A 25,803-nucleotide genomic window follows, 5' to 3' on the forward strand; every position below is an offset into this window, starting at 1 on the left:
TTGCTTGGAGGGCAAATTCTGGGAGGAGGACACACTGGAGAGATCTTTCTCGATCAGTGCTTCCCAGCCACGACAGGGCCAGGGACCCACAAAAGGGGTGCAGACTGGCTCCAGAGTGCCTTGGAGAGGGGATTAGGAAGGGCCAAGAACTTCTCTGATGGGTCCTCATAGCTAAGCTTTCTTGGCCTGCCCAGCAAATACAGGCCTTCAGTTAACTGTCCCCCACAGGCCCGAGGAAGTCGCACATCTTTGTGTCTCTACCGCCACTGCTTCTGCCCTGGGAGGGTTGAAATAATGGCAGCTGCCACTGCCTGGGGTGATTTGAAACAGTTGTTGCCCTCAGAGCCAGGCCCCCAGCTATCTGAATTTGCCAATCAAATGCCGTGATCATTGATTGCTCACCCATGGTCTTGGGGGAAAGGATTTTAAATGTCACTTTCTGTTACCAGTGAGCTAGCCAGGGGTTGGATCCTGTGGCCTTCTTCTGTGGGGGTAGGGAATGGGCGCAGGTTGCATCCTCTTCCTCTTGCTCTTCCCTGGATTGTATACAGTGTTCTTTTGGCCTCCGGAGTTTCAGAATAGTTGTTTTAGACAGTTTTTGCCTGTTTAATAGTTGTTCTGGTGGAAGGAATGAGCCTTGGAGCTCCCTACTCCACTATCTTCCCACAGTCCTCCTCCAGTTTTATCACCTGGTAACTTTTTCTTATTTCCAAATCCTCGATATACACCAGGGTGGGAAGGATCATTAGTTATGGGGCTGGGGAATGAAGAGCGCTGTAAGCACTGCAAGGAGCCATCTCATCTTTAAGAAAGCCAATGTGCTTGGCTCCCGGGAGCAGTGCTTGAATTGTAGTGAAATGACATGTGCTGCTAGTCTGTTTCTTGAAAAATTGTCCCTAATGTCACTCCGCTCCTTTTTACTTCTCACTTTATGGATTGGGTCATTGTTCTAATTGTTAGGAGTTGTAAGGGGAAAGCCACCCCCCTAGTCTTAGAACCCAGGGTTTTCCCTTGTTCTCCAGGGGATACCCTGGCACAGGGGAAACCTGCTGGCCAGGAGCAAGGAGCTTTAATGCTTAGTTAGCTCTGCTGCCACCAGTGCTACCAGTGTGTGACTGCAGTAGCTCTGCCTGTGGCACACATATGTGTCACCTGAAGTACCTGAACTAGATGACCCTCTAGGATTCTTCTAACTCTGAGATTAAATGCAAAATCATTGTGTTTCATCATTAAATCATTGCCCTCTTAAGAGGGAAAGCATTTGGTATAGTTAAAAAATGAAAAATAGGCTCGTTGACACATTTAATGACATGTGTTAGTATGTGTGTAGAACTTTACACTAAAACTTGCATTTCTTTCTTTCTTTTTTTTTCTAGCCAAACATCATGTCAATGGCAATAGAACAGTTGAACCTTTCCCAGAGGGAACACAGATGGCTCTATTTGGTAAGTTATCAACTCTGAGAGAAAACCCAAATTGTGTGCAAAGACTAGTGCCAAATTTCTTAGTTTTAGCAAGTGTCCTCTGGGCTTCAAAATCTGGGCTTTTCTAGATATTTACAAGTCATTGCAGCCAAGAAAACAATTGGATTCTTAGTAATTTCTGGGATCGGAAAGGCTTATTTTATAGAATTTAGTGTGCTTTCTTTTCTCACTTTGACATAAATATCAAACTGTATTTGCTGTTTCTTAGGTCCACACTGTCAATTAACCTGCTAAACTAGGTTTTGAGTTTTTATTTGCTAGGAGGGATTTTTTTTCTCCATATTGGTATGACTTTGTTGAAGGCTGGGATTCAAATAGTTTTGAATTATCATTCCAGAAAAAATCAATCTACTTGAATGACCTCTTTTCCCTCCATCATGAGTTGAGCATATTCCTTGAGTAAATATCGATTAAAATGTGTTGAACAGAATAAAATCCAGTCCTTGAATGCCGACCTACAATATAGAATTATGTAGTTATATGGAACCTCTCTGTTAATCCCAAATCATTTGGTTAAAGAAGTCCTTTTGAATTCGTGTTTCCGTCCCTTCATATAACACCATCAAAACTTCCTTCAAAATATGTGTGCATCTGGTACTTTCTTTGCTTGCTTTCCTTCTTCTTCTTCCTCTTTTCCCTCTGTCCCCTCACTTTCTGCTGTCCCTCCCCTCTCTCTTTTTCCCTCCCTCTTTTCTTGACTTCCATTCTCTGGGGTTTGTCCTGTATCACCCTCTCAGGAATTACCCTCTCTGTCCTCTGGATTCTCACTTTTTTTGTACCTCCTAGCTCCTACCTCTCAACCTATAGACAGGTTCTATGGTCTCTCCCACCCTAAAGACATGGCTCTTGACTTCATACTGTCCCCCAGCTTCCCTCTTATTCTGGTCTTGATGGTAATCTCTTACCAGGGTTGTTGATGCAAAACTGCTTTGAAGCTTTGAAATGTATTTGAACTGGAAATTAGCCTCAACAAAAAATCTTGTCTCTAAATTAGTATATTTAGGATGTAAAGTTTTCTTAATTGTGGAGATGGAACCAGAATTAGGATACAGAGACTAAATTCTACTTAAGTGTTTGTAACTCTTGCTCTGTATGGGCTGTCGTCTTTTAAATACACTGATCAGTATTTAGAAATTATTCTCAGAAATTTAACTGGAAAACTTGGTTTTCATAGAAAAAGGCTTAATAGACACCCTAAAATTGATGCTAAAATGTTTGATTTGTTAACTCGCCTAGGAGGAATTATGTTTAGATGAGGATATTTTTGCCTAAATTGCACACCTAGCACTATGTGTCTTATCATAGGATGACATATGTTACATGTGTCAATGTTAGAAAGGTTATTTTGATGATTTTTTTTTTTTAATCTTTTGAATTTGTCAACCCCCAGAATGTTAGGAACTAAGTTCCATGCCATGTTGGAGTTATAGGATGGGGCTGCCTATCTTAGCAGGTTTCTCTTTGTTGTGATGTTAGAGGAAAACGTCCTTCCTGAAGGGAAGACCGAGACCCAGTGCTAGATAGACCAGTGACCTTGTTTGGCCACAGAATTGGAAATATCACTGAATAAAGCTTTGTGATCTATCCCCCCCCCCCGCCCCCATACACACACGCACAAGTTTGGTTTATAGTGGCTTACTAAAATCTTAAGACCTTCATTGTTTTACTTTGGGCAAGCAACTTCTCCTTTTCAAGCCTCAATTTTTTTTTTTAACCCATAGTATGAGAAGGTTAGATAAGCTCTGAAACCATTTCTGCTCTGGGTTCTTGTAACATATTCAGGACCAAAAGCTCCTCTGGCACTAGACAGTTTCTGAGAAGCCCACTGTGAATGGCCCACATGCTTGTTTTTTCTTTTCCTGGGCAGGCACTGGGAATTGAACCCAGGTCGCTGGCATGGTAGGTGAGAACTCAGTCTGCTGAGCCACTGTGGCCTGCCCCATGCTTGGTTTTTAAAAGAGGTGGATCATGTGCATAATTTCTACAAGTTAACAACATATAAAGAGCAGAATTACACAGATTGTAAAATAGAGTATTATTTTGACATCTAAGAATTCTTCACAACTGCAGTTTGGCTCTTCTAGATGCCTAAATTAAGACTTCTATCTTAGTTAAGTATATATAAGCATCTTATATTAATGTTTTCAAAACTGTTCTCACTTTGTATTGCTTGTCCACCTGTCCTGCAGTAAAGTGAGGGAGCAGGGGTGGACTTCTCTCATTCTTGGTTGCTTATAGCTATACTGAAAAGGCCAAGCTAAGCAGAGTGCTCGGCTGTTTTACATACCTCGGGTATTTAATCCTCCTAGAACCTTACAAGGCTGGAGATGTTATAAAATCCCCTTCTCAGAAAGATGATATGACTTTCTAAAACCATATGTTAGTGAGGTGGAGGAGCTACAATTTGAACTAACTGACCCCAAAGACCATTTTTTTTCCTTTTGATGCCACATAACTCTTAGCTCAGGTTGAATAAGCCCTGGGAGAACCTAGTAGATTCAGAATTGCCCAAGAGCCTGATTTCCAACCAAGCCAATTTAGCAAATTGATTTGTAAATTTCTATGCATTTCCAAACCCATCTCAAGAACCCTTGAAGGTGGCTTTTGCTGCATCTCCTTCTGTGTATAGTTTTGCTCTATTTGATTTTAGTAGCACGTGTCAATGTGTAGGAAAATGTCTTACATCTACTTGACTGCAAGTTAACCAGAACAACACTGGCACTTTGTGTTTATTCAAACTCATTCTTTAGTCTTGGAGGTTTTAATATTTTATGCAAAATAGCAACACCAATTTAAACTTCATAATTTATAAGTTAATCATTTGAATATACAGAATGCTGTCTGGACAGGAACTTTGAAATTTCACCTACTCTAAAAGTGACCATTGAACTGTCATTAGGCTTTTAGATTCAAATTTATAATGTAAGAAAGGATAACATGAAGAACAAAGACACGTTCTATAGTGAAAATATATGAATGTGTTATTATAGCAAGTGACATATTAATGTATATTAGTTAATATATTTATATATATATATAATTAACTCTGTTTCTGGTACACAATCCTCACAGATTGTTTTAAAAATAAGAAGTTCATTTTTCTGATTTTCTTTTGTGGCCCATTGGTTAGCTTTTTCCTTTTCATATTTTGTTTTCCTGTGACCAATTCTTTAGCCTCTTTGTCCCTCTTTCTCTGCTCTGTACTTTAGGACAGTGATAATGAAGGTAATAGGCCCTGTTCTCCCAGTGGGCTTCTCCTCTTCGGTATGATGCTCTCTTTCAAATCAGTGGGAGCCCTTTTCTCATAAGCTGGAAAAGCGGAAGGAACATTTTGCAATTACTTACTGTCTTTGTTCCTGGTGCCCGAGAGTGCCCTAGAGATATCATCCCTTTAATCCTTATAACAGCTCTGTGAAGTGGGTATCATTGTGCTCTTTTATAGACAGAGAAACTGAGGCACCCAAAGATCAAAGAAATGTGCTCAAATAGAGGGAAGGCTTTCTCAGGTATGAGGATACCAACATTACATTTGCCAACATGCTGTGCCTGTCTTAGAAAGGTTCTTTCCGGCTCTCAATGTCTTAATGAAAAGTGGCATCCCATTGGCAGTGGGCCACTCTATCCAGGCAGAGAGCACAGGCTTCTCTGTGCTGGTGGCTCTTAAGCACGGAGCAGCTATTCATTGTATTGAAAATACTCCATAGTAAAAAAAGATTGAGAATTTCAAAATAAAATAAATAAAAGCTTATTAACTGAGAATGGTGGGAAGCAGGGTGTGGGGAATTCCAATTTTAAGTTCTGAAGCTTTTTAGTACAGTTTTTTAAGAAAATGAAATACAATTTTATGTAATGTTAAAGTTCAGTTCTTGACCATATCATTTAGCATTCAAACTAGGACACTTGAGAGTGAAAATGGTGCTATTAAAAATTATGCTGAAGTGATGAGGTGTAAACCTGGAGGTTTCAGGCAACTGGGATATAATTCTGCTCTATGATGAGAGTGTCCGTTATAGAATAGCATGTCAAGAATAATAAATATGCATTGAGGAAAGTTGAAATTGAAAAAATAATGAACTTAGATGTACAAACTAAAGTAACTGAATGAAAAAAATTATAATGCTGTAGAATTAGATTTTATGTAATGTAGCATCAACACAAAAGCTGTTAGTAATATACTATTAACTCTGAAGGTTTTATTCAGTAAATATTATCATGTTCTTTCTTAATGACTTCAAATGAAAAGTTAATTCATATTTATAAAACTTGGCTCATAGCACTCCAATAAGTGAGGGGAAATTGATCCATTTATACCTTTACAGTGTGGATATTGTACTAATATTGTCTGGTGGTATATGGTAATGAGCTCTCCATCACTAGAGGTATTCAAATGATAGAGAGGCCATTCTTAGTCAGTTGTGTGGAACTAAATGGCCTTTAAGATCCTTTCTTCTCATTTAATGAGAATTTACTTTGTGTCAGAATATTAAACCTTTTAGTTACTTCTGTCTCTAAATTCTTTGATCTTATCATTTGGAAACCCATATCCAGGCTGTGTGGAGAGAGGGAAGATTCTCCAGTGAGAAGTCTTTATGTTCAGTAATTGATACCAAACAACACCTGCAGAAGCACCTCAGAAAATCCTTTGGGTTGCCATGAGGCTTTAGGCTCACAATAGCTGGACATTAATGGTTGTACAACCTCAAACCACTACAAAAAATCATTGTCCAAGTCAGGTTTTCTTAGGGCGAAGGAGCAAACACCGATCAAAGACATCATGGAAATGTGCAGATAATCTCTTTGCACCTCTGTCTTTAAAGCCAAAGTTCCAAGAACCCATTGGACCCTTTCTCGTATAGCTCTGTGAGTGGATTGACTGATCACAAAACAGAGGGCCAGCAGCTGTCAGAGGCCCATAAACTCACCCTACTTGGGGGATTCACCTTCAGCATCCAGAAGGAGAATGAGATCAGTGTTTGTATGATAAACCAATCGCAAGGAATTTTTTTCTTAACTTGAATTGTAGGTGATTTTTGAAACAGCCACAGTTATTTGTCTGTCAGCCAAGAAAACAGCATTGAAAGCAGCAGGCAATATGTCAGACTTCAAAGGAAAATATATTGGTGTCTCATTGGCTTGAATCCAACATTATGTTGGTAAATAATCGAATCCCGGTGTGGCATATTTCTCTCTGAACCTTGACTGAAAACTATTGAAGATCATTCTGTGAGCTGTGGAGTGACAGTCACTCATTCCAGGAAAAAGGCCAGCGAGAATGACTTTGAAATGTGTTTATAATTAACTAAACCATCTAAATTCACAAGACTGTTAGAACAGCAGGCTGCTAACTGGTGCAAACTTCTTAAATCGTGAGGCACTTGGGAGAACAAAAATAGGCTTTTCTCCCGTGGTAATTAGAAGTACCTTAAGGGTCCATGGCTGGTCATATGGAGACATGTTTTAAGACACATTTTATTTTGTGTATCTTTTTCATGTGTACAATGATCTTCAGTTTTCATTTTCTTTGTGAGTGTGAGAGATCAGACAGTTTTAAGAGTAGGGAAGAGATCTTTTAAAACCCTGATAAAAATTCCTTTTAATTTGTTTGATATTTCCTGGGATAATGCAGCTACATGGTCCTGTCCAGGTCCAAAAAAGAGCAGGTATGGAGCCAGAGAGGCTATTTGAGGGTGAGGATGGCAAGAGGAGAATATATATCGAGTATGGAAGCTGAGGTATAGGTGGGGATTTTCTGTACTTGGTTTTTTTGGGGGGGGTGGGGTGGGGAAGTACACGGACCGGAAATCAAACCCAGGTCTCCTGCATGGCAGGTGAGAATTCTACCACTGAATTACCCTTGTACTCCCAGGATTTTCTGTACTTGAAGAAAAGAACTGAACCCATTGTAGAAAGGAATAAAATAAATAATACTTCAGTTGTTTCAAGATCATTTATGCATCAACCTCAACCACTTTGAATGCAAAAGAGAGTGGGAAAGTAAGCCCTCCTACACAAAAAAGTTGTGGACAAGTCCATAAATAATTCAGAATTCATAAGCGGTCTTGAGTCCGATAAACTTAGGTGTGTGACTCTAGATGAGTTTCTTACCCCTTCTCAGCTTCAATCCTCATCTATAAAATGAGAACATGAATATTCATCTCATAGGGTTATTGTGAGGCTGTCATGAGATGATGCATATGAGGCATTTAGCATAGGGCCTGACACAAAGCTAAGCGTGGTGTGGGGTCTCAGCCCTGGGTGCTTACAGGGCCCCCCTGAGAGGGTGCTCCCTGGAAGGCCACTAGTGGTCTCCCCAGTCAGGGCTGCTGTGATTAAGGCCCAGAATTGTGACCACAACACTAGGCAGTTTCCACATGATTTCCACTCTCTCCTCCACAGTACCTGATGAGTCCTCAAGTCCTGAGGAGTCAGTGATTATGAAAAAACAAATAGCGTTAGTTGAGAAATGATCTGATGTTGATGGCATACTGACCAGTCCTTGTTATTAAATTTTCTGTTAGATCTACTCTCATCACTGGTCTAAGATAGAATGGTGGCTTCCTTCAGTATCAGTTCAGAACTCTCATAAAGTAACATTACTTTTCTTTTGGCCACAACTATATAGTAGATCAGTTGTGGTAAATTTTCACTCTTCTCACTAGTATACAGTGATCACCCTCTGGACTGATTTCTTTTTAGTTTTGAAAATAGATTTGTTTTTTTTCTAAATTTCTGCAGAGAAAATATACTCAATAGGATTTGTAGGAGAAATATATTTTTACTGCTTTACTGTTAACTAACTTTTTCTTAGAAGAGAAACAGATATGGAGAATAAAAACTATGAGAGTTACTCAGTTTCATTCAACTAGCATTTTTTTTTCCTTGTTTTTTTTTTTTACATGGGCAGGCACCGGGAATCGAACCCGGGTCCTCTGGCATCACAGGCAAGCATTCCTGACTGCTAAGCCACCATGGCCCTCAACTAGCACTTTTAAGTAAAATACTGTGACCTATGTTGCAGATACCAAATAGAGCATTCCCTCTTTTACTTGCACCCTCCCCAACTATTTGTCTTGAGCATTGTTATAAATGAGTTGCAGGAAACTTAAAAATATATGCAAGATTCAGCAAAAACATGTATTAAAAGTAGGTAAATATTAGAGCAAAGAAAAATAAGAGCAATGAAATATACAGAGTGTAATGCCATAATTCTGTATAACTTATGAGTTGACCATAAATTTGACTCCATGATTCTTTCTTAGCAGCCCAAAGAAGAAAGATTAATTGGTTATATCATGGGTTTCAGTTTTTCTTGATACTGAAAATCTAAGTGCTTGGGGGAATAAAAAAAAATTCCTGATTTCTAAAATCAGAAAGAAATTTCTTTCAAGGGTGCTTATAAGGAGAATGCCAAGTAATGTGATGCAATAAACAGTACTGTTGACAGCACCCTTAGAGGGAGCAGCTGAGGAGTTCAGTGGAGCTGTTTGTTACACTCTTCTCTTTAGGTTCATGACATCCACCAGGGCACAATTCAGTACAAGCAGCCCTGCAGGCACACTGGTGTGCTTCTCTGAAGTCGGTTTCATTGTATCTGTAATAAGAAATGGACTGTCTTTTAGGGAGATTTCTGTCAATATTATTTCTTGCAGTTAGTTTTTTAAAAAATTATTTTTAGTTCTTTATTGTAAACATTTTCAAACATATATTAAGAGAGAGTAATATAATGAGACCTCACTCACTCAGCTTCAACAGTTATCAGTTGAGGCTAAATGTGTTATATTTGTATTCCCACCCATTCCCTCTTCCTCAGCCTAGGTTATTTCAGGGCAAATCTCAGGTATCATCACTTCATCTATGAATATTTTAGTGTGTATCTCTAAAAGTTAACAATTTTAAGAAAATGTAACCCCATGCTATTATCATAATAGACAAACTGTAGTTCCTTAATATCAAATATCCAGTCAATCCAAATCTCCCCACAAATTTTTTTTCAATTATTGGTTTCAATTGGGATCCAAATAGTCCATACATTGCAATTGTTGATATACATATTTAGTCTTTTTAAATCTTTATGTTCATCTCTCTCCTTTTTTTCCACCCATGCAATTTATTTGTTCAAGAAATTAGGTCATTTATCCTGTAATGTTTTCTTCAGGATGCGTTGAATTATGTCATCTTTCCTCTGTATTTTCTTTGAATTGGTAGAGCTTGATTGGACTCAGATTTGATTTTTTGGCAGGTGGTGGTATGTATGTCATTCAGGTGGAGTTTATTGTCTGGTTCTCTCTCTTTTGGTGAAGTTAGCAGCCTCCTAATGATCAGTGCATAGATCCGTTATTTTATTAGAGCCTGTAAAATGGTGATATTTTGATTCTAGCGTTGCCCTTTGTTTTTTAGCTTTATTTATTTATTTATGCACAGGCAGGTACTGGGAATCAAACCCGACATGGCAGGTGGGAACGCTGCCTGCTGAGCCACCATGACCCACCCCTGCCTTTTATTTTTAAATAGAATATTTCTATAAAAAGTAACTTCCCCTCATCAACTGTTTGAGATCCAGTTTGATTAGGAAAGAAGGATAAATGCTTAGGTCCCCTCTCTCCCCCCCATTATTTAGCGCTTTGCTCTGGGAATGGGTTAGATGTAAACTCGTAAGTCATGTATATATAATGCCTCAAGTCATTTAACAAGTGATGAAAACATCTTTAATTTGTTTGAGTGGTCATTTTCACTTGATCATTTAACCAAATTTTAAAAACTTGTAACCATTTGGTCAAATGCTTAAAAGTATAATCACAGCAGACAGATTGCCTCAGCAGATTTGAATAAACCTAAGAAACACGCACATTTTGTCAGGTGGCAGAAGGTTATTTCTCAGGAAAAATCTGAGTCTATGGAACCCTGAGCCTCTCTTCCATTCTCACCCCAGATTTCATTACCAGGTGACATCCTGTCATGCAGGTTTGAGACCTGAACCTCAGCAGACAAGGACTGAAAAAACAAACAAACAAAAAACTTTAAAGCAGGCTGGAAGGCTGGGGAGGTCTTGATTCTGAAAGTGGAATGCTTTCAAAATATTGAAATGAAAATGGATGAACAGACAACAAATGACATAGCTTCCTCAGGAATGCTGTCTAACGAAAAGATTAACAACTGGGCCATTTCACCTGGAGCATGTTTTCACACTTGGGCTTAATATTGTGAATGAGTTTGAGGTAGCAGGAAACATATATCAGAGTACATACTATTTGCCTTCCAGTTTTCACAGAGTAGGTCAAGTTATCCAGTTTTCACTGTCAAGTATTTTGGGATTGAAAAAGAGAAGATATTTACTGATCACTTATTTTTACCTCATGGTACTCTATGTATTTTTGTAAGTTGTCTGAAATACTGTTGGAATGATTTTGTGTGTAAATAAAGTGAAGAAAAATAATTTCTATGAATATTTCTTAGGTCCAGTACAACACACAGATTTTTTTTGGCAATCACAATCAAAGAGTACTGAAAAGTGTGTTGGATTTCAGAGAAGATGACAGAGTAGGAGCTCCAGGACACAGTCCTTCCCACAAAGCACCTATGAACAGGGAAGGACTGTCTGAAACAACTGTTCCGGGACTCCAGAGGTCAGAAGAACACTGTACAGCACCTGAGGAGGAGCGGGAGGAAGAGGCTAATGAATTACAGTAAAGAACAGTAAGTTGCTCTCTCCACACTGTGGCTGCCAGCACCCATCCTGAGCTCTTACAGTGGGCTACTGTTCTAGTTTGCTAGCTACTGGAATGCAATATACCAGAAACAGAAATAATTCCTTAATAAGAGGAATTTATTAAGTTGCAAGTTAACAGTTCTAAACCTGTGAAAATGTCCAAATTAAAGCAAGACTATAGAAATGTCCAAATTAAGGCACTAACAAGAGGTTACCTTCACTCAAGAAAGGCCAATGAAGTTCAGGGTTTCTCTCTCTACTGAAAGGGCACATGGTGAACATGGTGATGTTTCTCTCTAGGCTTCTTGCTTCATGAAGCTCCCCCAGGGGCATTTTCCTTCTTCATCCCCAGAAGTCTCTGTCTGCATGGGCTTTAGTGGTTCTCATGGCTCTAAAACGGGACTCTCTCTAAAATGTTTCCTCTTTTAAAAGATTCCAGTAAACTAATCAAGACCCACCTGCAATAGATGGAATCACATCTCCATCTAATCAAGTTTCCAATTTATAATACTGAATAGGGTTTAAAAAGAAACAGCTGCCTCCACAAGATGGATCAGGATTAAAACATGGCTTTTCTACATAATCCTTTCAAACTGGCACAGCTCCCTTAGGATTCGGTCAAGTCTGGTGATTGCTGTCAGAAAGAGACAGACAAATTCTCTTCCCCAAGAGCAGGGGAGGACATGGCCATACACCTATCATGGCTTTTGACTAGCAAGTTAGGATTGCTGAGTCCTGTCTCTTGGCTACTGTTTCAGTTCAACTTGAACAAAAGCAGTGGCAGCCATTGTTTCTACCCTACCACAAAAAGAGTTGTGGGGGAGTGGGGGTGGAGATTTATAGGCTCAGTGTTCTTTAGGGCTGTGGGGAATAGTTTGCTGAAAGGTGGCATCTGCTCTGCAGGCCAGGAAAGCATAGTTTCAGGAATTGTCAAAGAACTTTTCATGTCCTTCCCAATTCCTTCCCCAGGGCACTTTGGAATCCTGTCTGTGCCCCCTTCATGGGTCCGTAGGCCTTATCTGATTGGGAGACGCTGTCACCTGACCTCCAGAGTAAATTCATCAAGATAATCAGATGCCCAGACATCAACAAAAAAATTATAAACCATATAAAGAAACAGGGATATATGGCCCAGTTGAGGGAACAATTAAAAACTTCAGAGGAGATAAAGAACTTAGAACACCTAATCAAAGATGTTCAAACAAATATCCTAAATCAATTCAAGAAGATGAAGGAAAATATTTATAAAAAGATAAATGATATCAAGAAGTCATTTTAAGAAGAATCAAAAGTATTAAAAAAATGGAGAATTAAGGTACAATAGAAGAAACTAAAATACCCTAGAGGTATACAACAGCAGATTTGAACAGGCAGAAGGAAGAATCAGTGAGCTAGAAGGCAGGACAATCAAAATCGTACAGACAGAAGAGCAGATAGAGAAAAGAATGGAAAAAATTGAGCAGGGTCTCAGATCTGAATACAGCATGAAGTGAACAAATATACATGCCGTGAAAGGAAAAGAGAAAGGAAAAGGGGGAGAAGGGATATTTGAGGAAATAATAGCTGAAAACTTCCCAACTCTTATGAAAGACAAATATACATGTCCAAGAAGTACAACATACTCCAAACAGAATAAATCCTAATAAAATCTACTTCGAAATATGTACTAATCAGAATGTCAATTACCGAAGATAAAGAGAATTTTGAAAGCAAGTGAACAGCGATTCATCACAAACAGGAGATTCTCAATAAGGCTCAGTGCCAATTTCTCATCAGAAACCATGGAGGTAAGAAGGCAGTAGTATGATATATTCAAGGTACTGAAAGAAAAGAACTACCAACCCCCAATTTTTTATGCAGAAAAACTTTCTTTGCAAATAAGGGAGAGTTTTATATATTCAGATTAACAGAAACTGAGAGAGTTTACCAACATGAGACCTGCCCAGCAAATACTAAAGGGAGTTCTGCAGGCTGAAAGAAAAAGACAGAGAGGCTTGGAGTAGGATGAAGAAATGAAGATTATCAGTAAGGATAACTAAACGGGTAAAATGAGAGAAAAGAAAAGGACATGACACATAAAAATCAAAGGATAAAATGGCAAAAGTAATAACACTGAATGTTAATGGATTAAACTCCCCAATCAAAAGATACAGATTGGCAGAATAGATTTAAAAAAGCATAATCCTATTATATGCTGTTTACAAGAAAATTCCCTTAGAACCAAAGACAGAAATAGGTTGAAAGTGAAATGCTGAAAAAAGATATTCCACACAAACAGTAACCAAAAAAAGAGCTAGGGTAGCTATATCAATATTGGAAAAAAATACTTTAAATGCAAAACTGTTTAAAGAAACAAAGAAGTAAACTATGTATTAGTAAAAGAGACAATCCACCAAGAATAAATAATCATAAATATATATGCGCCTAAGCCAAGTGCCCAAAAATACGTGAAGCAAACAGTGGCAAAACTGAAGGGAGAAATAATAGTTGGAGATTTCAACATGTGACTCTCATCAATAGGTAGAACATCTAAATATAGGATCAATAAGGAAGCAGAACTTGAATAATATGATAAAATTACTTAGACTTAACGGACAAATACAGAACATTGAACTCCCAGACAGCAGACTATACATTCTTCTCAGGTGCTCATGGATAATTCAGGATAGACTGTATGTTGAGTCACAGTACAAGTCTCAATACATTTTAAATGACTGAAATTATGCAGTGCCCTTTCTCTGACCATAGTGGAATGAAGCTAGGAATCAATAACAGGTGGATAACTGGAAAATTCACAAGTAGGTGGAAGTCAAACAATGCTCTTAATCAGTGGGTCAAAGAAGAAATTGCAAGAGAAATCATTAAATATCTCAATGAAAATGAGAGCACAACATATCGAAACTTATGGGATGCAGTGAAGGTAGTGCTGAGAGGAAAATTTATAACCCCAAATGTCTATATTAAAGAGTAAGAAAATGCTAAAATCATAGACCTATTTGCCCTCCTGGAATAACTTTAAAACTAATGTCAAAGCAAGCAGAAGGAAAGAAATAACAAGGATTAGAGCAGAAATAAATGGATTTGAGAATATAAAATTAGAATTAAACCAAAAGTTGTTTTTATGAAAAGATCAATAAAATTGACAAGACTTTAGCCAGATTGACATAGAAACAAAAGAAGATACAATTAAATAAAATAAGAAATTAGAGGACGTTACAAGAGAAATAAAGAGGATACATGCAACCGTATGCCAACATATCAGACAGATAAAATAGACAAATGCTTAAAAACACATGAACAACCCACTCTGACTTTAGAAGAAATGAAATACCGCAACAGACCAATTTCAAGAAAAGAGATTGAAGCAGTCATCAAAAATTTCCCAACAAAGAAAACCCCAGGACCACATGGTTTCATAGGTGAATTCTACCAAACACTCCAAGAAGAATAAGTACTATTTTTGTTCAAGTTCTTCCAAAAATTTGAAGAGGAGGGAACACTAGTTCATTCTATAAGACCAACATCACCCTAATACCAAAGCCAAATAGAGATAACACAAGAGGAGAAAATTATAGAGCAATTTATCCTTTGAATATAGATGCAGAAATACTCAACAAAATACTTGCAAATCGAATCTAACAGCACAGTAAAATATTATACATCATGATCAAGTAGGTTTTATCCCAGGTCTGCAACGGTTACCCCAAATCAATTAATGTACCATACTACATTAACACATCTAAGGGGTAAAAGCTACATGATCAATCTTGATTGATGCAGAAAAGGTATTTGACAAAATTCAGCATTCTTTCTCTACAGAAACAGTTAGAAAAATAGGAATAGAGAGAAACTTCCTCACATGATTAAGGTCATATGTAAAATCCCACAGCTAACATCATACTCAATGATGAAAGAATGAAAGCATTCCCTCTAACATCTGGAACAAGACAAGGATGCCCAAAGTCATTTCTGATATTCAACATTGTGCTGGAAGTTCTAACTGTAACAGCTAGGCAAGAAGGAGGGAGAAAAGCATCCAAATTGGAAAGGAAGATGTAAAACTTTCAGTATTTGCAGATGACATGATCCTATACATAGTGAAATCTACAATGAAGCTATTAGACCTAAAAAACAAGTTCAGCAAAGTGTCAGGATACAAGAGCAACACCCCAAGTCACTAGGGTTTCTTTATTAGTAACAAACAATCTAAGGAGGATATCAAGAAAAAAAAATCCATTTACAGTAGCAACTAAAAGAATCAAATACTTGAATAAATTTAACCAAAGGTATAAAGGACTTATAGACAGAAAACTACAAAACATTGCTAAAAGAAATCAAGGAGGATCTAAATAAATAGAAGAATATTTCATGTTCATGTATTGGAAGTACCCACGTGTCCTTCAATGGATGAATGGATAAGCAAAATGTGGCATATGCATACAGCAGAATGTTATTCAGCTCTAGAAGGGAATGGAGTCCTGATGCATGCAACTACATGTATGAACCTTGAGGACATATTGAGTGAAATAAGCCAGACACAAAAGGACAAATATTGTATGATCTCACTGTTGTGAACTAATTATAATAAGCAAACTCATACAAATAGAATCTAGAATATGAGTTATCAAAAGAAAGATTAGTGTTAGAGAATGAATAGTTGAAGTATAACTTGTACAGAATTTCTGTTTAGGCTGATGGTAAAGGTTCGGTAATGGATAGTGGTGATGGTAGTACATTATGGTGCATGTAATCCTCAGTGCTGAACTGTGTAGGTGAATGTGGTTAACTAGAGGAAACTTTATGTTTATATTACTAGAATAAAAATTTAAAGATAAACAAAGACCATACAACACAGTGAACCCTACTGTAGATGACAGACTATACATACTAGTACAACGTATAAGAATGCTCTTCATGAATTATAACAAATGTACAATGCTAATACAAGGTGGTAATAATAGGGTGGTATATGAGGAAAAAGCTAATGTAAATAATTAACAATAGAACTGTTTTAATAATTTTTCATAAGTTGTAACAAAGGTAACTTCTGTTAAAAACAAAGTACGATTTATGAACAAAAGACTTATCACTAACAGTAACAGATGTTCCACACCAGTGCAAGGTGTTGGTGATGAGATGATGTATGGAAATCCTATATTTTACATATGATTGTTTTTTAAACTCAGAGCTTCTCTAAAAATACAAATAAAAAAGAATCAAACACTGCCAGTTCTAATTATTTTTCAGGAATAACTGGAAATATGTTTTCATTGAAACCTTGGGATTTGGGATGGGTTGAAGCAACATGCTCCATCTATGCGGAGAAATAGTTATTTGACTTGATATATTTTTGACCAAAAGAGTATGAAAAATAATGAAACAATCTGTGGACTTTTCCTACATTTTGTGCAATGTGTCCACAAAAACCCATATGTCCAGATATAGTGGGTGTTGTGTAAAACACCTTTCATCTTCCTGATGTAGCACAGTGTCCTAGGATTTAGGCAAAGGATTATACTTAACCAAGGCCAAGGGCTATTTTGAGCTCACTACACCGGTACCAGTGGTGGCTCTTGCCAAGTGGATGTCTTTCTGGTGTGGGTCCTACCACTTATCCTTCAAAGTCTCAACTGTGATTCTGAGACTCATGATGATATGGAAGGAATTAATTATAGTTCACAGTAGACCTTATGAATAAACCAAAAAGACATTTTAAAAAAAATACCATAAGATGAGTCAAAATATGATCAGATGTGACCTGCCAGAATCAAGTTTATTCAGGAATCGCTGCTTTTTTTTTTTTTTTTTTTTGGTGTGAACAGTATTAAAAAATTTTTTTAGCTAAGTCTCTGGTCTCTCCTAGAAACTCCCATGTCACTTTTTGAATTCAGAATAACTTCCTATGTGATGGTCCTCCTCTTTCAGCTTCTTAACTTTTATGATGTTGCCACTTGTCAGGCTAGGATGAAAATATTTTCAGTGGAAGCCCATAACCATTTTGCTTCTAACCTCCACATATTGATTCAACATGTGGTAGAATTTCTTGTTACCCACTTTTTTACCTGGATTCTTTATCCTTGACATATGTGATAGATTGCATGCCCCCTGCAAAGACACGCTCAAGTCCTAACCCCCAATCTGTGGGGGTGAACATATTTGTAAATAAGATCTTTGAAGACTTTAAGGCTAACCTGAATCATATTCAGGGTGGGCCTTAATCCAGTATGCCTGGAGACCTTATAAGCAGAGGGCACTGGACACTGTGGTAGTAGAAGCCACAGGAGGAGACATAGACACATCGCTGTATGATGGAGGCAGAGATTGATTGCCAGCAAGCCACCGCCAGAATGCTAGACTTTAGAAAATGTATGGCCTGTCAATACCGTGACTTTGGACTTCTAGCCTCCAAAACTGTGGGGCAGTAAATTCCTGTTGTTTAATCCAACTGTGTGTGGTATCTGTTATAGTAGTCCTGATAGACTAAGAACACTTATGACATTTGTCCAGGTGACAGTGATGTTTGCACTAGGAAGAATGGGAGAGTTTGATTTTATGAACATTATGGGGAGGGGAAGAATATAATGGGGAGGGGAAGGAGTGAGTAGGTATGGGAAAATTTCAGGAACATGATAACACTAGGAGATTAGAGTGAGAGCTTCCTGAGGAGCAAGTGAGCTGTCAGAAATGCATGGGAAGGTCGACCTGCAGTTCCCATCAGCAGGTATGTCTTTTAACCTTACCTTAACAGCTGTGCAGTAGAGGTGTACAATTGGGTGACCATGATATGGAGAGAGTCCAGTTAAGTATAGATTCAGCATATGGCTTGCTTTCCCACATGCAAAAAATGAGTTGGGTTTCCAAGAAGATAATCTGTTTTAACCCTGGTGCCAGTAAATACTTCTGTGGTGACATATAATAAATAACCTGGTAGTTGCACCAGCTGAATGACAAATAGTTTTTCAATTGCTGTTAATACATTGGTAACTCTGCTGAAATTTTTGTCCCTTTTTACCCTCTACTTAGGACATTTTTAACATATTGTACAGTGAAGAAGCTGTAAAATGAAACCATAATCAGCAACCAACTTTTATGCTTGTGTAGCAATTTTCATATTATGAAGTATTTTTATATGTATGTAACTTCATTCATTCCTTAAAATTGAGAGGTAGGAATAGCCAAAGTTATTTATTCCTGTTTTTAGATGAAAAAACTGAGGCTTAGAGAGATTAAGTGACTTTCCCAGGGTTAAACTACTAGTTAATTGTAGAGCTGGGTCGAAAACTGAGATAACATTTTCTTTCATTCTTCAACTGTTTGTTTATTGCAGTAGGAACCAAACACTCAAAAATACCTCCCCTCAGCGAGTTTACCCTCTCTTAGGGTATGACAGGAAATAAGACAAATATGTAAAATTATGGTCTCTCAGATTGTGATATGTGCACTTGATTAAAATAAAGCAGAGGAGGGGAATAGTAAATGCCAGGTTGGGGTTGGCTGGTTATCATTTTAAATAGGATAGCCAGGGAAGGCATCAATGAAGTGGTAAATCTATGCAAAGACTTGAAAAAGGTGAGGGAGATTGCCATGCAGAGATCTTTGATAAAAGTGTTCCAGGCAGAAGGAATGCAGGTCCTGAGGTCCTGAGGTAGGAGTTTGCCTGTCATGAGGCCCACGTAAACAGAGAATAGCTGATATCAGGTATTAAGGGAGAATTATTTCATGAAGGGCTTTGTAGGTAGTTGTGGGAATTTAGACTTTTATTTTTGTACACTATGGGAATCCATTAGAGGATTTTGAACAGAGGAGTGAGAGATGATTTGACTTTTTGAAAAGAATCACCTTGGCTGTTTTGTTGAAGATAGAATGTTTAGGATAGTGAAAGGACAACAGGAGGTGATAGTCTACTAGTCCAGTGTTTCTGGCTTGAATCCCCACTGCCTGTATGTAAAAGAAATAAAATAAACACTTTAACTACACCCTTGTCAATCTTTCTCAAATTCTATATATTCATTGTTTTAGAATGTTATCTATTTCTATGTTTTAAGACTCTAAATGGCCCTTTTAAATGATTCATTAGCTAAAAAATAGGCATAAATCCTGTGTAAAGAGTATTTAAGTATTATTGCTCTATTTATAGATCAGTATTACTTGCATTTTAAGATGGAATGTATTGAATGCAACCACATAGAATTATATTTAATGTGTGCATTGGATACCATACAAAATGGATCGTTCCACAAATACACTGAATGGTTGAGAAGCATGTCAAACTGTACTTTTGGTATATGCAAAATGTGGAATGGAACACAAGACAAAGGAATGTTGTGAGGTGATTAAAAATCTGAAATCAATGCTTAAAATAATATTGTAAAACTTACCAATGAAGTAAATCAGCATTTACATAACTCTTCTTCTAGCTGCAAAGACTGATTTGAAAAATGTCAGGTATCTTTTATCAGCCAAATCTGGGTTTAAATCCTAACTCTGCTACTTATAAGTTGTGAACTTGGGTACATTTCTGAATCTTCAACTGATAATTTTGAACTCTGGACAAAATGTTTTAAGAATTTCAATTATTTGAAGGCACTGAAGAGCAACCAAAAATGGGGAGAAGCAGAGAGAGACATACTCCTTGACAGAAAAACAAACCAACCAACCACAAAATTGGTAAACAATTCAACAGTGAAGTTGAATAAGAAATAAATTTTTAAAATTTCTCTTGAAGAAAAGTTTTCACTAGAGAAGTAAGAAGACAGAGAGACTTTTGGAGGAAGTCTTAAGGGGACCTACTTTTGATTGCTTTCATGATTAAAGAGCCTCTTTATAGTGGATGGCTTTTCTCTGCTGTGGTGTAGGTGTAGCACCAGTTCAGTTTTCTTGGTACCTGTTGGATGAGGGGTATTCAGAGAGAATGGAGACAGGATGGTGGTGTTCAGTAAAGAGGACCAACATTTATTGACTGTCAACTGGATGCCAGGCAATGCTGAGAGGAAGATATTTCCCAAGTAACAGGGAGAAAAATGGTCAAGAGATAGGAAAGTGAAAAGGGAATAATTAAATCCATGCCAGAAAAATAAGAGTGTAAATGACTGTGAGACATGCCAGAAGAAAAAAGGAAAGTCTGAAATTCCTCTTATTCACTGGGTAATAGCCTGAGATGGCAGCAGAGTTATCTAGTTATATCTGGACCACGTGGATCCTGTTGGATAAAATGTTGGTAAAATGAAGGGAACGAGTTTCACTGAGAGCCCTTGCAGCTATACCCTTCCATGATGAAGTGGTGCGATCCAGGCTGACTTGTGCCTCCCTCCACTTTACTATTTTTCGAGAAAGAGAGGAAGAGGGCCACACTGTGGCTGCAGATTGCTTTAGGGACCTTTCAGGAAGATTTCTCCATCTGGGCCTCTTTCCCACGTCCATATGTCTTACATTTTCTCTTAGGATTGAGCTGGAACTGAAAGCCTTCTGCTGTGTTAATAAGCACCTACTGGCAAATTTCATGGTCATTTGTTCATTGAAATTCTGTAGATCCCCTATCTACTCTAGAAGAGAAAAATCAAAGTGCGAGTACCCTAGAGAATGCAGGGCCCATAAACAGACACATTTGGGAAATAGAAAACAACTAAAGGATGCCTCTTAGTCAAGCTGAATGCTAATTTTTTTTTCTTAAGGCTTTGTTTTCTTTGCTCCAGGCAAGCTATTAAACATATTTGTCAGACTGTGTTAAAGTTCCATAGCTACTCTCAACCTGCCTGATCTCCAGCCTCCTGCTCATGTCCTCAGGAAGGGTTTGGTTCTCTTGAATTGAGGTGCTGCTATTTCATCATCTGTCATCCTCTAGTCTAGTTAGCATCCACTTGTTTTCCAGCCACCTGGAGGATGGTGCTGCTTTCAGTGAGCTGATTTTGAGAAGCCTGGGCTTCAGCAGTGCTGGCACGTCTAATGGTAATTCTGTTCAGGGAATCCACCGCCTCAGCAGTCCGTGTCCAGGGAGCAGTTCTGGCCCACTGTCCTTTAAGGGATAAGGCACACTGGGGTACATTCAGAGGAGAGCGGAGAGTTAGTGGAATTAAAAAATATGTCTAATGAGAAACAGATGAAGGCAGTCATTGTATTCAGGGAAATACCGGAGCTGCCTCAAATAAAGTTGGCAGGTTGTCATGAGGAAAGGAATTGAATTTGTTCTGTGTGACTTTAAGAGAGAATTAGAGCAGAGGAGGGAACATTCCAGGGTTTTGGTCCAGTGTAGGGAGAACCTTCTGACTGTCACTTCTTCAGAGGTGGACTGGGCTGCTTCAAGAGATAGAAAGCAATTCAGGCTTTGACTGGGCAACGGTTGGCTGTGATATTAAGAGAATTTTTTAATATTAGCTGGGCAGTTTAAGCTAGATGGAAGCTAAGGTCTCATCCAACCTTGAAATTCTGGTTCTTTAACCTTCTTGGTCAATAAAGACCTAGTCCTCTTTGAGGAAATTCCCAGGGTGAAAGCTGAAATGCAGCAATTTGTGTAAAGAACTCAAACTACATTAATCACGGTACAGAAGTACAGTGGAGTGTACCTGGGTGTTTATGTGTGTCTTAAATTGGGGAAGATGCTGCAGAGGATCAAATTAAAGCAGCATTAGGAATTGCCATGGACAGAGGTAATTAATTGTCATTAAATACTGAAAGTGTCAGTCAGACCCTAATTGCTATCTGTTATCTTTTTATAGAGGAAAGCATATTTTAGTTTTATAGTTCTAAAGTAAAAGTAGTGATACAGAAGGCATCTTATTGAATTATTTAACTTAATGTAGGTGTGCTAAAAAAGTAAAGCTAGCATAGAAAAGATACTGAAACCGTATTTACATTTTTTCACACATGTTCATCTTCCTTGGGAGAGACTCATAGCATTTTAAAGCTGAAATCCATCTTCAAATTTGCCATCTCTTGCACCCTGTTGTGCTGTGCAGCAGTGACTTGCCCCAAGCCACACACATTTCAATGTTGGAGTCACGGCCTGGTCTCTTCTTGTCTTAGATGGGCTGAGTTGCCTTTCTAGATATTAGCCTGGGGCATGCTCCCTTTCTGCCTGGGTTCCACCTTCTGATAAAGCCTAAACCTGTTAGATTGTGGTCAGCATTTTGTTTTCAGTGTGTTGCCCTGGACAGAGTTCTTATCATCCCTGTGCCTTTAGAGAAGACAGGGGGGCCATGGAACGAATACCTGGAGAATGTGCTGCAAATGGTGCACTGTGCCTTTGCTATTGACTTTAAATATACTTTATTTATACCCAGTAAAATCGCATTATAGAAAATGCAATTCCAGGAGAATGCCCTATAAAATCACGCTGTCTTTATGAGAGCCTCATGAACGGTATTTTATTTATCTGTTGCTGCTGAATTCTTTATGAGTCTTGTAATACAACAGAACTATCCTCAAACTTTGTACCCATAGCAGGAAGGCTCTAAATTCAGCTTACTTCCATGTTTCCACAGGTTCTTCAAAGATGCAGGCTTTGAGGTTGTTTCTAGGGAGGCAGCATAGTATGGTGGAAAGAACATAGGCTTTGAAAATCAGGCATGTCTGGATCAGAATTCCTTGTTCTGACTTGGTTTTGTCTTTGGGCAAATGACCTGGCTGAAGCCGGACAGCCCTGGGAGTTCTCAGAGAATTCTAGACCTCAACCAAGGGCTGGTGTCATGGGGATTCTTACGTTAATCACGGTACAGAAGTACAGAGGTGTGTACCTGGGTGTTTATGTGTGTCTTAAATTGGGGAAGATACTGCAGAGGATCAAATTAAAGCAGCATTAGGAATTGCCGCGGACAGAGGTAATTATCTGTCATTAAATACTGAAAGTATCAGTCAGACCCTAGTTGCTATCTGTTATCTTTTTATAGAGGAAGGCATGTTTTAGTTTTAGTCACAGCAAGGAACTCAAGGATTAGTTGGTGTGTACAGCCAAATAGTTTAATGAGCTCAGTCCCAGAGAGCCCCAGGAGTTCTCAGCTAGATACTGAAGAGCTCTGGGAATTCTTGGCTGGGGCTGAGGCCATAAAGGTCCTTGACTCTGCCACAGGAGAGAGTTCAAGGACTGGTCAGTTTGTACAGCTCCAGACTTTAATGTATAGTGCAAGTCTGTGCTATAGTGCTATAGTGCTCACCTCGAAAGGGGTGAGCATGGGCGTTGTCCCAAGAAGAAGCCCTCTGAGATTGGGATCCTTGCATTATAAGGACTTGGAGGGGTCCTTCCCCTCTGCTAAAGGGATTGATGAGCTGCACTTTTCATTGGTCCTTTTTGAGTGCTAACCTGAGTGAGGGCTAGGTCTGTGCATGACAAAAGGAACTTATTGTTATGAGTCTTACAGTCACTTCCCCCTCCCTCTTTCCCTATCTATCTCATAACCTTTAGGAATCTCGATTTTCTCATCCCTAAATTGGGGCTAATAATGCCTTCTTCCTAGGATTACATGTGTACAAAGATACTAGTACAATGTGTGGCTCGCAGCTGGTATTTGATGAATATGAACTCCTTTATCCTTTCTCTTCCCTTTCCTTTTCTTTCTTTTCCTTCCTGTCTCTATGAGGAAACAACACCAGGTTTTGCCCTGTTTGTAGAAAAAAATTGTACTTGCTAACTGATCTGATATAAATTCACAATTAAAGTTGAGAAGAAAAAGAAGATAGATTTCAATTTCTATTATTCACTCTACAGAACTATCAGATCATTTAATAATCAAGATGGATGTTAGAATTTAGTTCTACTCATTTTTCAGGTAAGAATTGAGGCTTAATATTTCCCAGTGCATTACCCAGGGACACATAACTTGGAATGTTCCTGGTTCCAGTGTTGTTGCTGGCTTGGAGTGACAAGACCTGACTAGTGTGTTGGGCAGGAGGCAGTAAGAAGGCAGAGACATGAAGAAGCATTAAGCTTTTTAAAAAATTATGGATTCAGAAGAGGGAAGAGAGAAATGAGACAAAATAAAATTTCAGTGGCTAAGAGATTTCAAACAAAGTTGAGATGTTATCCTAGAGATTATTCTTATGTATTATATAGTACTGCTTTTTAGTTTATGCTATATTGGATAAGAGAAGCAGCTGTGGACTTGTGTGAATTGAGAAGGGTATTTTGAGTGTGTGTATGTGTATGTCGGAAGGTGGGGGGGCAAGCAGGGAAACTGGGAGAAGAGAGTGGAGAATAATATTTGAGTACCTACTGTATGTTTGATATCTTTTGTTATTTACTACTTTTGATGACTCTGTGATAAAAGTATTATTTTTATTTCTAGCTTATTGGTGAAGAAACCAAGGCTTAGAGAATATTAGGGCACTCACTCAAGGTTACATAGGTAGGAAGTGTTTCATTATATAGATCTGGATGAAACATCCAACATTCAATACTTCTGAATCCATGTCTACAAAAATTCAGGAATTTGGAAGGAGGAAGAGGTGAAATGAGTACATTTTCATCTCTGTGCTTAGTACTACAGTTCCCCCCAAATGATAATTGAGTTTCTACTTTAGAAACTTCGCGAAGTCTTGAGCTCTTCCATAAACTGGGACTCTGCCTTCTAGAAATTCCCCTATTATAAACTCCATGGGAATTAGAAAAGATGAGCCATTGAGTTTTCAAAGAATTCCACTTAAAATGATTTTTTGTTTTTCAAGGAGCCTAACAGGTACAAGGCAGTATGCTAGGTGATAGAGGGAAACAAACACCAGGGAGGCAGATCCCATGCTCGAGATGGAGTTTTAAACAAGTAAGCCAACAGTCACAGTGTAGGACTAGAAAAATGTCTGAGTTAAGAGGCGTAAGATGTGCTTTTGCTTTGCCATTCCAAGAAGAGAAACTTTGTGTCTGATTGGGGTTTTGGAAAGACTTAAGGGAGAAGGTGATCCCTAGAATTATTCTTGGTGGTGGGGTAGGATTTTCAGGGAGAGATGGTGGAGGAGGCACAGTGAAGGAGCAAAGACAAATTCAGGAGGGGTGAGAGGGGAACAGGGTGCTTCAGGCTGGCTGGAGGGTAGCTTGTAGGTATTAGAACTTTAAAAAAACTACCTTAATTGTATTGGATATAAAAATGACACATGCTCATTAGAGAAAATTTAGAAAACACAATAGATAACAGCCAGAGCCAACATCATTTCATCATTTTATTGTATTTCCTTCTAGACTGTCTGTCAATCAATCTATATAAACATTTTAGAAAGACTTCTCTTTTGACTTTGACAGTTGGAATACATAACTTCTCATAGAAATTTGGAAAATACTGAAGAGTGTAAAAAAAATATCATATATACTCCTCGTTAGAAATAACCGCTATTAACATTTCGGTTTATTTCCCTTGAGTCTGTTTTTCAATACATATGCAGTAAACCAAATATGAATAAATTCTTCATATGTGTTTTTTGTCTTGCTTTTTTCTTAACATTATATTTTGAGCATCTTTTTCCATACAATTAAATAAACTTAGAAAACATGGATGTATAACATAATACTCTACTCCAAATTATGGGTGCCCCATCTTTTATTAAATGCTATTAGAAACATTTTTAAAAACCAAAATATGTCAGTTAGAAATATTTCTTTAGAACTGCTTCTTAGAAGATTCCTGCACATTACCTACA

The 25,803-nt window shown here is 38.2% G+C and overlaps 1 protein-coding gene across 3 annotated transcripts in view; it reads left to right on the forward strand.

The window, feature by feature from the left end:
• MSRA (methionine sulfoxide reductase A) overlaps positions 1-25,803 on the forward strand; it is a 559,731-nt gene that overhangs the window by 247,621 nt on the left and 286,307 nt on the right. For all 3 annotated transcript variants that reach the window (XM_077152948.1, XM_077152946.1, XM_077152945.1), the window contains exon 2: positions 1,377-1,445. In XM_077152948.1, coding sequence (XP_077009063.1) covers positions 1,377-1,445 — 69 coding nt within the window. The remainder of the gene's footprint in view (positions 1-1,376; positions 1,446-25,803) is intronic.

This window comes from Tamandua tetradactyla, chromosome 3, assembly GCF_023851605.1.
Source record: "Tamandua tetradactyla isolate mTamTet1 chromosome 3, mTamTet1.pri, whole genome shotgun sequence".
Lineage (NCBI taxonomy): Eukaryota > Metazoa > Chordata > Mammalia > Pilosa > Myrmecophagidae > Tamandua > Tamandua tetradactyla.